Source organism: Accipiter gentilis, chromosome 19, assembly GCF_929443795.1.
Source record: "Accipiter gentilis chromosome 19, bAccGen1.1, whole genome shotgun sequence".
NCBI classification, from domain to species: Eukaryota; Metazoa; Chordata; class Aves; order Accipitriformes; family Accipitridae; genus Astur; species Astur gentilis.
The window spans coordinates 14,098,399-14,112,078 of record NC_064898.1 but is presented as its reverse complement, the minus strand read 5'-3'; the positions used below and the strand labels follow the sequence as shown (position 1 = coordinate 14,112,078).

Below are 13,680 nucleotides of genomic sequence, written 5' to 3'. Positions count from 1 at the left end.
TATACTACACAGTTTGTAATACTGAAAATACACTTTGTGTCCCTGTGTGCCATTACAGGCGATTACAGTCTTCAAGATTCCACACATCTCAAATAATGTTTTTTAATCATGTAATACCAATTTCATTTCTGTGCTAACATTTTCTCTAAAAATAAGAGTCCCTGAAGTGAGACTTAAGACTTCAACAACTTAACAAAAAACACATCCCCCACTGACCTTACCATGCATAATCTTTTGTTAAAAAGTGCAGTAGTTAGTGGGGGACTTGCTTTCAATTTCCCTCCTTGCCCATTGAAATAAAATTCGTATTTCTCAACTCTTAAGCAGGTGTCCTGACCACTACTCTGTAGTCTATACTAGTATAAAGACCTGCTACTGATGCAAATCTGCTTCACAGCAAAGAATTTAGGATTCAATGGACCAAAGAGGGCAAAGAGTAGATAGCAGAATGACTTGTGAATATGTTCCATCCTGGAATTTTCTTTTAGCCGAAATAATGTGGAATTCCTTTCTTCACAATAATATAGTTCAAAGTGAAAACAATAAAGAACAATTGCATCCCAAGTCACCCAACAGCTTGGCGGTCAGGGCTGCAAGGAGAGAAAGGTGTGTTTGACTCCCTTCAGGCATAGGAGATAACGAACATAGCTCTCATATCCCATGTGACTGCCTTACGTACTCAGTGATGGGGTTTGTGATTATAAGAGGTGCTAGTAATTCCTTCATCTTTGTGAAGCTAGTCTTTCATTCCTTTGCCCTAATCTCATGTCAAGAAAAAAGAGGGTTGAGTAAAAATGTTTTGTTCAAAAAGAATGTAAAACCATAAAATGTTCATTCCTAAGTCAAACCTAGTATTTTTTTAGAGTGTATTTTGCTTTGGTGAACAGATTTACAAGTAAATTTTGAGGTAATTCTACTTAGAACAAACTTTCAGTATTCTTCTACTCCATTGTCTGCTGGTTTTAAGCATGTAGTCTTACAGTCCTCTGTCAGTTTTTTCTTTTGCTAAATGGATCAAACAAAATTGGTTTCTCTAGAAGTGAAGCACCATTTTCAAACCACCATGTATCTTGCACTGCTTTCCTTCACTTCAACAAACCACTTCCAACGTTTGCAACATCCTTGACTCTTTCCTTCTCTTGTATCCTAATCTCAAAATCTTCCTGCCTTTTGCTGTGAATCCTGCAACACCATTGTCTTTTTCCTTCCAAAATCACTTCTCCAGACAGCAACCTGAGCACACTGTTTTTATGATATCTACAAAACAGAACAATTAAATGTAGCTATCCTGTATTCATTCATTCCTGAACAGAGGTACAATCCTGTTTTTTAATCTTTCTAATTTCCCTGTCTGTTCTACCATTTCCAACAAGAACAAAACACAGAAAAACAAAATGAAGCAAAATTAAGACCTATTCCACAGAAAATATCTGAACTGCAAAATGAGGATTACTGTTTCATATTGATTTTCAGTGGGTTTGCCTGGATTGTTTACCACTGCAACATCTTGATAGACATAAAGTCTTTGAGTCTAAATAAGGGAACGGACAACAGTAAAAAAATTTTCACAGCTAATACCTTTCAGAATGAGATGCTGGCTTCTACAAGTCAGTATTTCCAATTCTTGTTATGGCACTGTGTCACAATTGCTCCTTGGTCACCGTTTTTAAGTAATTAACTGCATCAGTGGTATAAATATGTAAAATGATGGAATTGTCAGCTTTTTTGTCAGTAAGGGGTCTATTTCCTATAAATATAGAACATGGGATTTGAACAGAAAACCTACTTTAAAAACACTCCAACTATTTTAGAGGTATACATCATTAAAGTACCATTTGTTCTTCTGATCCCCGAGTGTTATATTCTTCTACCAACATAAGAAGGATTATATTTGTATTTCAGTCATCTCATCATCACAATTTCAGTGAAAGTATCACAGCACTTTGCCATAGTAAGTTTTTTCATATGTATTTTCCTCTTATTCCTTGACTTGTCCTACAACTGAACCAGTGGAACAGGGTCACTCGCTCTAAGAGTAATAAAGGTAGAAAAAACCCCCAACATTAGTAGCAGAAAAAGACAATGTGCAAAAAAACAGATAGTGCTGCCTGTTGATCTAAACAGCCAATGGACAATAAACCGCTGAAAAACAGTAAAGAGAGGATTCATTTGATTAATTAGATTCTGAAGTGTAGATATCCATCAAAACAAGTAGCATACACTCCGTTCTTGGGCACGAGAGAAAAACAGGCACTTTAGGATGTAATTTATCTTGAGTAGATGTCTAAATTTTGGTTCTTTAATAGCCTATTGCTCTCCAAAGGACATTTAAAGTGTTTAGCCCAAATACAGATGTCCACGTTGTAAATGCCTACCGCTTGGTGAAACAAATCTCCCATAAAATATTGTCTTTGAGGATAAGGGAAGATGGTATCATAACAACAGGACAAGAATAGGGTAATATTCTCCTGGATCTCAATGTCTGCATGTAATTCTTTCTGTGTTTTAACTGCAGAAGATTCCAGCTTGTTGAAATGTGCTCAGATGTTAACTGATATTAAGCAACAGCCACTTGTGAAGATGCAGGAGTTGTGACTGGGTATAACCGGGAAACCTCTAAAGTCCAGCCATGTATTGCTACACATAACAGCAGATTGTAACATAGCATTTGTTAAGTCTTTCCACTCAGTAGTTTATAAAGAACCACCTCTTACTAGTACATCATCAGTACTGTGGAACAGACACACAGCTTAAGGAGATGGACACCGTCAAACCTAAATCTATTTTTAGCAGATAACAGTTTGACTATAAATACTTACATTTTATATACTTACATAATTTATAAGTATTTTAATATTTAACATATTATTTTATATCTAAAATAATAGTGTATTTTAGATATAAAATAATACAGTAATAATATATAACACTTTGTATAGATAATACTTTATAATACTTAAAAATAAGTAAGATGAAGTATTTCATATATTTATTTTATATACTACAGAAATGTATTGGCTACCTGTGTGATATGGGTGGGATTCGTATCACCAAATACAGTGTACATCCTCACCTGACACTCCTTTATACTCAGGGCTGAGAAACAGTTACTCTTAGAGTAATGGTATTTTCATCCCACATAGATATTTTTAAAAAGTCAGTGAATTACTTCCTAAAATTTCCTGTTTCTCTCCCCTCACTGTAAAGTGAACTTAAGATAAGCAGCTCAGGTTACTCACATCATGCACATGTGAAGTTAGAACAGAGGACTATCAGCAACACTGAGCAGTCAGTTGCTGCTGCTCTTGAAAGCATGCAGTTTTACACTACATGAAATAGCTTTTATTTCAGCTGAAAAGATGTTTAACGGAATATTCAATTCTGTTTCTAAAATTCTACATAAAGTTAAGTAATTTTAGTAATTCACATTTCTGCAGCTCATTATGTTCTAAGCCATGCCTGTCAGGAAACCAGTAATAAGTCACAATGAGAGCAGTAGGAAGCCCAGCATTAGCACAATAGCCAAAGTACTAGAATGAATGCAATCTTAGCTCACTCAGTTGTTGTGCCTCACGACACGACACGAATCAATTCATCAAATAAATGTTTGTCAAATGGCTGGACAATAAATACTTTTAAAGTCAGAAGTACGATGAAAATAATTATGTATCAATACAGATTTTCTGCTTTCTCTTTTCACGATGCAAATTCTTTGTTTTCACAAAAGTGACATTTGCTACTTGAATTTTAGGACCCTCAGTGAAGTAACTTTGTATATTTGAATTCGGAAATACACCTGGCTTACTGTACATTAACACATTTTGGTCATGTGCAAAATAAAAGAGCTTTAATAATACTACATCTGTTATATTAAGTTATTTTAATCTCTCAACTTGCCATATGTATGCTTTGTATGTTTGTATGTTTTCTACTTCTTGAAACTTTCATCACTATCAGGTTTACAGTACCAAGTTCTGATCCCAAGATCCAGCCTGGAAAGTTGGATTAAAAATTAGAAATCCCTGCGAAGTCAGGAGAAAAAGGAACTTCCTACATCCACCTCATCAATTTCACAGCCAAAAGGGTCACTATAGTATTGCATTTCACACCGTTTTCAAAGAGGATTTTCTATTAGTGGTTGGCATTTTCAAAAATATTTGGCATGCTGTGCCATTTTACATTCTTACGCTGCAGAAAAGCACAACTGTTTAGACCAACAATTTTCCTTATGCATAGTATTTCACTGTTTACATAGTGAACCACACTGTCATCACAAAACTGCCTATACGTAACACAAGTCAGATAAACCTTATGACAAAGTTTGGTTGAAGTCATGGTCAGCCTTCTTACTGTGTAGATGTAGCTCATCTTTAATTCCTCCACGGTACCTCTCCATATACAGACAGTGAAAACTCTTGTGGAAACCCTATTTTCTGTCAGGTAGAGTTTGCCAAATTCAGGTCTCAGAGAGAAGAAAAGTTCACCCTTTGTCAGTTAAATGTTATCTACTACATATGGCTGAGCTTGTTCCCTGATGCTATTATCTGCACAGAGCTGTTACCGTGAGCCTGAAGCACTTATTAGAACTACACAAATCTTCTATATGATCAATCAATTGATCAATTTTGTCATAGGGTCCCAGTTATTTAAACAAATCAAGAGTTAGTTTCTAACCCATCTGCTGTAGCATCATGTATTTATGTTGGCCTCAAACTCTTCAGGTTTGGGCAACTACTTTTCATTAGATGTCAATAATATAAACAAAGTGCATACATAAATACAGAACAAAAATAAGAAGTGGGGCTTTCTATAGGAAACACAGCACTTGGAATTTTTTTCAGGATTTAGTAATTTTAATTTTTCATTAGTAAAACTACTCCAAAGGAGGCACTTTCAACAAAAAGGCAAGAATGCAGGCCACCAGGAAACCACCTGTTAGCAACAGTGTAACTCCAGAACCCAAAACTCCACACCCTGAGTTCCTGTTCAGGATAGAAATTTACCATGGTGTTACACAAGCATTTTGATCATGGTTGCCCTGCATCGTTTTACATGAAGATACATCACTAATGACCATTTGACTATTTAGTGCTAAAAAAGTATGAGTTCATTTCTTAATCTTCATTCTCCTAAAGCCTCATTAGAAATATTATACCTTATTTCTGTTACCATGAACGAGATATATCAGTAGCACTTAAATAATGCCTGATCATCAACAGCAAATTACTTTGCAAATGTAGTAATTCACATATCTGAAAGCATTTTAAATATTATTTCTGAATTTTTTCTGATTGCTAACTCCAAACTGCTTGTCACTCTAAGCTCACTGAAAGGAACGGCACTACCCCATCAGCTTACTGAATCCGATTTTGTCTCTTCAAATTTCTTAACTGAATATAAATAACAGTAATTTTTGTTATTTTCATTATACCCAAATGAGATCTTTAAAGCATTTTTAAAAAGCCTTGTAATTTGTTTGTACATTAAATGAATCAACTGACTAGCAAATCAGTTCTTTGTAAGGCAGCAACAGAAAATGTACAACCTCTAAATGCAACTAAATGTTTCCTAAAACAAAACAGTATCTTTCTCCCTTTTCTCCTCCCCACTTCCAGCACCAACTTCTTTTGTACCTGCTATACTACAGTTTCCCCAAAAAAGGACTTGCATTTTTGTTTAACCTACTTCAAGACTCTGCTTAGAGGAAAATATGCTTATTGAATTAACACTATCCTTTTCTTTGCATATATAGCCACGTATGGGGAGCCAAGAACCCAAAAGACAGAAAACATTTACCAAATCATATATACTCAAGAATTCATTGCCAACAAACATTCTAAATAACTGAATTCTAAATCTACACTTTCATCTTAGTGTTCCTCACACAGTTCTGACCCCCTATCAAGCTGTATGTGTATCTACCAGTTATACTCAATCATAGTACAGAAACATTTCTAGGTTTGCCTATATGGTTTTAAATGATTCTTCGCTCTGAGTTAATTTAAATAAGCTCTGGGGTTTCTTCAAAACGATTAGAGATGGAAAATGGAGTTTTCTGGATAAGGTAACAGTCCATTTTATCCCAAAGGAAGCATTTAACTAACACACTATTTTCCACACACTAAGGGAGAGTAAAATAAATGGTGTATGAATAGGACAATTTCTGTGAAAAAAATTACAGAGGCTATTAGACTTGAAACAGCAACATACATGAGATTACAGAAATAATTAAAATAGAATATCGACCTTTTCCGACAAATTTAATACCACTATATTATGTACCATATCATCTAAGCACTTGAAAACCTCGTACGTACTAAAAAGATCTCGAAATATAGAAAATCCATGAACTTGCAAAAGCCATTTATTTCCAGTCATGTTTTAATTTCTCACAGTGATCAGTACTTTATGGAAAGTATATGAAAAGTAGAGTTTTGATTGTGAATTTCCACTTATAAAATTTAACATATTATTTGCATGAATTATTATTAAAAAAAACCCACGTCTGTAGCAGTACTAAAAATTCAAAAAGGTAAATAATGCAGTCCCACTCAAAGAAATGATGGCCAGGGTGACATTTTACATAAGAAAAATGTCTCACATTTATACAATTGCCACCGTGAATTTTTCTATCTCTATTTTCTATTGCGTTTCCAATACAAATATTCTCCTGCTTCTTAGAGAAGAGTAATTTGTCACCTTTATTTCTGATAAGAAATAAACAAAAAAGTACTTTAAGTCTAAATGAAATCAAGTATCTATCCATACATGGGATTATTTCAATGCTAGTAATTATATCCTATGCTTCCACTAAAATAAGAAGTCTATCTCTTCAAGGAACTCTCTGTAGACTTGCACTTTCTACACAAAACCAGGTAACTGTATTTGTTCATCTTGCTCATGCTTGTCATTCCTTCCCATAAGACGCAATAACCTGTATTTTTTCTTATTGTATTCAGGTTTCTGACATAGTTGTCCATTCTTTGAATATTCTTACTAAAAAACCCAGACACATTTCCTCACCATACTCTCAGTTTTTGGAATAATTTAAAAATTGAAAGTATGGCGTTGCTATGTAAAACATAAGCCTTTTGTTTGTGTAACTGTATTGACCTCTCACTTCTCTGTATGTCCATATTCTTGATCTGGTAAGATTCTGCAAATACAGAGATTGATGAAATAATCAGTCAAAACAACTTTAAGATGTTCCTACTACCAATTTATATGGCTTCTTCATATTTATCACAAAAATATTTATGATGAACAGTAATAAGATCTGGTTTTGAGCAGGTTCACCTACTGTACAAACACAACTGGACACTAGTTCAGGAAAAGCAATGAAATTCAAAAATGATAGAATCAAATTCAAATAAAACACTAAAATATTACTGTTTAGGTGAAAAGCAAATAAAAAAACTTATTTTAAAATATAGCACTCATAAATTACATTACACTCATTCTTAAAACTTCAGCTCCCTGACTTTTTCTTTAAAAGTGTATGGCTGATTTACCAAAAGAAACACAGCCAAAAATGTGAAGCCAAACCAGGAGACCCGGTAGCACAGCCAGTGAAACTTAAATGCATTCCTGTAAGTGACTTAAGAGCCAAGAGTTTTCCTTGCAGCCTAACACGTGTGTTTCTAATGGCTTTCTTGTGAATCCCATTAAACGTATTAGAGAAAACACAGCACTAGCTCAAAAGTTCATCTAGCCCATCTAGTCTACTGTTATCACTTTGCATGTATCTAGTATGATAAAGGAAGAACACAAGCATATGCTTAACGTAGAAAGTAATAGGATACTGAAACAAAAATTCTAACTACATTACTTTGCTAAGCTTTTAATTTTCCAATATTCCCCTTTTCATTTGAAGAAATAAACCCTATAAAGTTGAATAAACTATGTATCACAACAAGAAAATACATGATGCAATTTTTTTATTTTAAGGAATCCTATACATTGTAACAATGGTTTTGTTAAGTATATGGAGCAGAAATTTGAATATCCTAGTTCTGACAGGATCAGATAAAAATCAGAAAAGGAGACAAAGCATAAAATGTAGAAGGATTTGTTTCACTGCTTCATCAGTCGAACCATATAAAGCAATCTGCTCTTGTATTCATATTTAAAATCTCAGTGGACAAGGCATATAATATAATCCAAAAAGAAAAAGATAAACATAGGTATTGCTACTGATTTATTAAACCTGCAGCTTGACTTTGTAATTTAATGGCTATTTGGAGCAAAAGTCAAACCCATTTATTAGTATTATGACTTGAAATACTTCCATAATTCTCAGGAAGCCGAATTCTGCATCTTGGAAGCAAGAAAAATTCCACGACTTCAAAAAGAGAATGAAGCCAAAATAAATTCGTATCAGCCTGTCATTAGTTCATACCCACAAAAATCTTCCTTTGAATGGCATTTACACTTTTTAAAACAAATTGTGTAATACACAAGGTTTTTATGAAACTCTGCCTACTCGGAAAGACTAACTGATAAACAGTAAATAATAAATAGCAAATAATTAAAGTAAAACAAATAACACTAGCAAAATCAATTAAGAAATAATTTAGTCAGTATTCACTGTAATATTTAAACAGTTGCCGAAACAAAAAACACGACTACAGTGATGATATTTTAAAAGATCAGCAATAAATAAACAGTATGTCCTTAGCAGTGCCTAGAAAGATATATTTCAGATAATTAGGAACAATGGCATCATATAGTACCTTCCATTGCCCTTTTAAAGAAGACTTTACAACTCCCACAGGTAAGTACTCCATAGTGGCAACCAGAAGCCTCATCACCGCAGATGAGACAAATCTTCTGGGGTAGCGATTCAAAACTGTACTGAGAACTTTGGCTGGTTTCTGTATCTGGCCTTCAAAAGAAAAAAGAATTAAGAGATATTAAACGTCTATTTTTTGCAACAGTTAACTACTTAGCTGTATTAATCAGTTTTCTATTAAAAGCTTCCTTTTTAAATTTGCAATCAAGCTACAGGAGGACATGAACAAAACCAAAGTACGACTGCCTTTCTGCTTAAGCGTTTGTCTCTACTAGGGTAAAAGGCACATTTGTAACATCTGGCTAGTCATTAAACAAGCAAGCAGTGGGCAAAAAGCACAGGTGCATTGAAATCCGTTTTAGCTAAAAAAGGTACAATCCAGAAACATTTTGTTAAAACGTTCATCTTCCTCAGATCAACAGCACTTGTGAGTGAAGTCATACTGACTGATACCCTTTTTTTCCCCCTGTACATCGAATGGTACAGCGACAGAATCAGATAGAAGTCAGCTGAATAATTTCAAAAGCCTCTTTCACATGGGAAAGTTTCATGGCAGCGAGAAAAGTCTTCAATATTTGTTGCTTCCCATTCAGCTGCAGCAGTCACATCAACAGCTAACTATGGTGGGCACTCTGAAGAAAGTGAAAAGTACTTCTGAATTTCTCTCCAAGAAAATAAACAGACTAACCTACTTAATCATTATGTTTACAAACCCAGAGGATTTCCTCTGAAACTGAAGCACTGCATATACGTATTTTTGCATCTATTTCTAGGTAACGCACGGCGTCTTGGCATGATAGTAAGCTATTTCATTCTAGCACATCAATATGCAAGTGCTTCAGTTTTCTTTTCTTGTGTGAAATTAACTCCCCCCCCCCCCCCCCCCCCCCCCCCCAAGTCGGGAACACTACTTCGGAGAACATTTGGGTATTCATGCATATCGGCCCGCTGTCAGTCGGGACAGCCTGGACAACGCTCCGCTCCCCCCCTCTGCAGCCGGTCCCTTGCTCCCACATCAGCCGGCACCGAACCATCGCGGCGATACAAACGCACCGTCCCCCGCAGCCTCGTCCTGCCGAAAAGATGGGGAGCGGTGCCAGCCGGCAAGTGACCGTTGTGCCGGTCTCACACGGCCCCGGGACACCCGCCGACAACACAGCAAAACGCGGAAAGGCGGCTGCGCTCGCTTACCGCCGAAGAACCTCAGAAAGGGGCTTCGACGAGTAAAAACGTCGCCCGCCTTTGCCTCGGCACCTTCCGAGAGACCCCTCGCCCCCGCGGCAGGGCCGCCCTTCCCGCGCAAAAGGCGCGAACACCCCCACCCCACCCCCCGCCGAGGAGGCCGGCCGCGGCCCCTCGGCCCGTCGCCTCAGCGAGGGCACCCGCGCCACAGGGCCCGCCGCCGCCGCCCGCCTTACCGAACGTAGCCGAGGTAGGGCGGGCACAGCTGGGGCAAGCTCTCCTTCAGCACCGCCGCCGGGAAGCCCAGGGGCTGGTGCCCGTTGAGACCCAGCGGCGGGTAGAGGCCCGGCGGGGCGGCCGAGGTGGAGGGCAGGCTGTCGGCGGTCGGCGGCCCGTAGGCCCCGGCCGGGAGGGTGGGCTCCGTCTTGTAGAGGACGCACTCCAGCGGGGGCTCCTGCCCTCCGGCCCGCGGCGGCTGCGGGTAGTCGGCGCAGCCCGCCGCGGGGGTGGCCCTGCCGCCCGGGTACGGGGCGGGGAGGCCGAGACCCTCCTCCTTGATCTTCAGAGCGGGCTGGAAGTCGCCGTAGGCGAAGCGCCCCTCCTTGCCGTCCGCCGGCGGGTAGAGGTAGCCCGCCGCCAGGTCCGGGCCAGGGGGCGAGGGGCGCGGACCCGCCCCGCCGCCGCCGCCGCCCTCGTCCTCCGCCACGTCCAGCAGCTGCCGCGTGCGCGAGGCCAGGAAGGCCGAGTTGAGCGGCAGCAGCGGCACGTGCAGGTACTCCTGCCCCGGCACCCCTCCCGCCGGGCGGACCCCGACGCCGACGCCGCCGCCGGGCAGCGCCGGCAGCCCGGGCGCCTCGGCCTTGGGGGCCGCGGCGGGACCCTCCGCCCCCGCCGGCCGCGGTTTAGCGGCGGCGGCCGGTGCGTCGCCGGCCGGCCAGAGCGGGGCGGGCCGCGGCGGGGGCTGCGAGGGGCCGGGCGCCCCCGGGGCGGCTTCGCCCGCCTTCTGCGGGGGGCCGCGGCTCAGCGGGGCGCCGGGCGGCTCCGCGGTCTCCGCCCCGAAGAAGGGCCAGGGCGGCGCGGCCAGGGCGGGGCCGGCGTGGGCCGCGGGCGCCAGGAGGGTGTCCAGGACGGTGTCCAGGGAGTCCTTGTCCGAGAGGGAGCCGCTCCCCGGCCGGTACGAGAGGGGGTCCCGGTCCCGGTCCTCCTCCTCCTTCTCCCCGGGCTGCGGCTGCGCCTCCTCCTCCGCCTCCTCGTCCTCGTCCTCCTCCTCGTCGCTGCTCCTGGGGTAGAGCAGCCCGTGCAGGGCGATGTCGATGGCCTCCGCTTCCCTGCGGAAGGGGTCTCGGCCGGGCTGGCCCTGCAGCAGGACCGCCCCGTCTCTGGCGGGCGGAGGCGCTCGGGGCTCCTTGGCCTTCACCTCGGTCATGCTGGCCCGGGGCAGGGCTGGGCGTCGGTGACTCGCTGGCCAGGGGCAGGGCTGGGCGCCGGTGACTCCTCGGCCCGGGGGGGCGGCCGGGCGGCGGCGGGCTGCGGGCGGCTCCTCACATCCCGGACGCGCCCGCTGAGGCGGCGGCGCGGGTCCCGCTCACATGGCGCTGCCTTCGGAGGGGCGGCTCAGCCCCGGCCCCCGACGCCGGCAGGGGGGTGAAAGGGAGCGGCGGGCGGTGCAGCCTGGAGGGGGGGGAAAACGACCGGAGCGTGGGCGGGAGGCGGGAGGAGCGGCGGGCGGGACGGCGGGGTCCCCGCCACGCTCCGGCGGCGGCGGGCGAGCGGGCTGCCGCTCGCTGCCCCCCGAATCCGCTTTTCCTTCGACTGCTTCCCGCCGTCCCCGCTCGGCCCGGGCGGGCGGGCTCCACGCCGGCTCCACGCCCCCTCCCTCGCCCGTCCCTCCCGCCCCTCCCCGCCGCCTGCCCGCGCTCTTACCGAGGGGCTGCGCTGCCGCTGCGGGGCACGGGCTCGCCCCTCCCGGGCCTGCCGCCGCTCCGCTCCGCTCCGCTCTGCCTGCGCGGGGCGGCCGGTCCCGGGCTCCGCGGCTCCGACAGCGGCTTTTCCACCGGCTCCTCCTCCGCTCCGCCTGTCCCGGCCCGGCCCGCCCTCCCTCCCGTGGCTCGCCGTGCCCCGCCGTGCCCCGCCGTGCCCGCATCCCTCTCCCTCCGCGTCCGTCTCCCCGTGCCTCGGGTCTGCTCTTTCTGCCCTCTCCCCGCCGCCTGGCTCTCTCCCTGCCTCCTCATCCTCTCCCCCCCCCCCCCCCCCCCCCAGCCCTGGTGCGGGTGCCCCCTCCTCACGCCTCACCGTCCCGAGAAGTGCGGGGCCGGGCCGGGCACGGGCTACGGGCAGACTGGGTCGGTCGCTGTTTTGGAGAGCAGAGAGCAAGACGGGCTTTGCTTGTTTGCACTGACGACGGTATAGTCTTCCTTTTGTCTGTTTTTCACCGTCCCCTTCAGACGTTCACTGTCATTTTTCAGGATTAAGCTCCGGCCCAGTTCCTCCCCTGATACGGCATCCATTTTCCAGAGGCAAAGAAACCAAGACATTGTAAAGTGCTTTAAATTACATTCAGGGACCTCAAAGTATCCTCTACACCAAGAAAGTGCGACATTTCTTTCTACAAAATGTTGGGAAAATGGGGCATTCTATGCTTCCGATATTTCCCTTGAATTACTTTGTCTGGATGAATGAGAGGACATTTAAAATGGACCTGGTTTACAGGGGCTGGTTGGCCAGCCTGCGTATAGCAAGTTACAATCCAGCTCAAGTTAGTTCTGACCAAGAAGCTATCACCAGCTAATTGCTGCCTGGCATTTTGTGGAAAATGCTGGCTTTGTGGCAGAACCCGTTCAGCTCAGTAAGACAATTACTGATTGAAAGAAAAACCTCAACCCTTCGTATAATTTGTGTTATATAGCAGTCTCAGAAAAGAAACTTGTGTTGAAAGATACAAAGAATGAATTAGCATAGGAGTAGTCCTCATGACTTTGAGTAGAAACAGTGTGTTTTGGATTCGTAGAGAAATGTGTGCTGTTATGTGCTTGTTTATGCTCTGTAAGTATAACACGGTTTTCCGAAAAGACGCCTTTTTTCAAAAACCCTGATCACCGCGAAATAGTTGCTTTTGTTATTTTACTTTCAGTATATTTTCAGACTCAAAAGGACAGCTTCCTGGGGAGAAAACCACAGTTTTTTGAAATTATTTCAGTGTTCTGAAAGCTAACATCAGAAATCATACAGGTCAAGTTTATAGAAGCAATGGCTTCACATAAATCGTATTCAATGTGGTCTGTACTTTCTACATTATTCTTGGCAAAATACTACTGGCTGATAGACTGCTTTGGGAGTCTGCTTTTTATTCCTTTAAGAAGTAGGAGAAAATATTTCTGGTTTCTTTTTTTGTGAAAGAATTATGGCATTGTGATAATAACTAACACTTTAAAACTTTGATGGCATATATACATTCAGGAGGTTCAACAGAACGATACACATCAAAGTATACTTGTTATGTATAGGAATATTTCTTGAACAGCAGTGTCTCACACTGATGATATTGCAGGGGAGAGCAGGGGAGAGAACTGTTTGACCAGCAAGTGGCAAGAATTGAAGATGCCTCTGTAAAACCTATCCGTGGAACCACCATTAAAAGAATGCTTTCAAAAGGCGCTATCCAGTTCTGTTATGACATGACATTAAAACAAATAATTTGAAGTGCTTCT

General features: G+C 43.2%; 1 protein-coding gene across 1 annotated transcript in view; it reads right to left on the bottom strand.

Annotated features, from left to right (window-relative positions):
- Window positions 1-11,455, bottom strand: part of PGR (progesterone receptor) — a 38,207-nt gene extending 26,752 nt beyond the window's left edge. Inside the window, exons 1-2 of the mRNA XM_049823142.1 lie at window positions 10,210-11,455; window positions 8,733-8,884 (exon numbers count right to left, since the gene is read on the bottom strand). Of these exons, the coding sequence (XP_049679099.1) occupies window positions 8,733-8,884; window positions 10,210-11,399 (1,342 nt within the window). The 5' untranslated portion in view covers window positions 11,400-11,455. The remainder of the gene's footprint in view (window positions 1-8,732; window positions 8,885-10,209) is intronic.
- Between the last annotated feature and the right edge of the window lie 2,225 nt (window positions 11,456-13,680).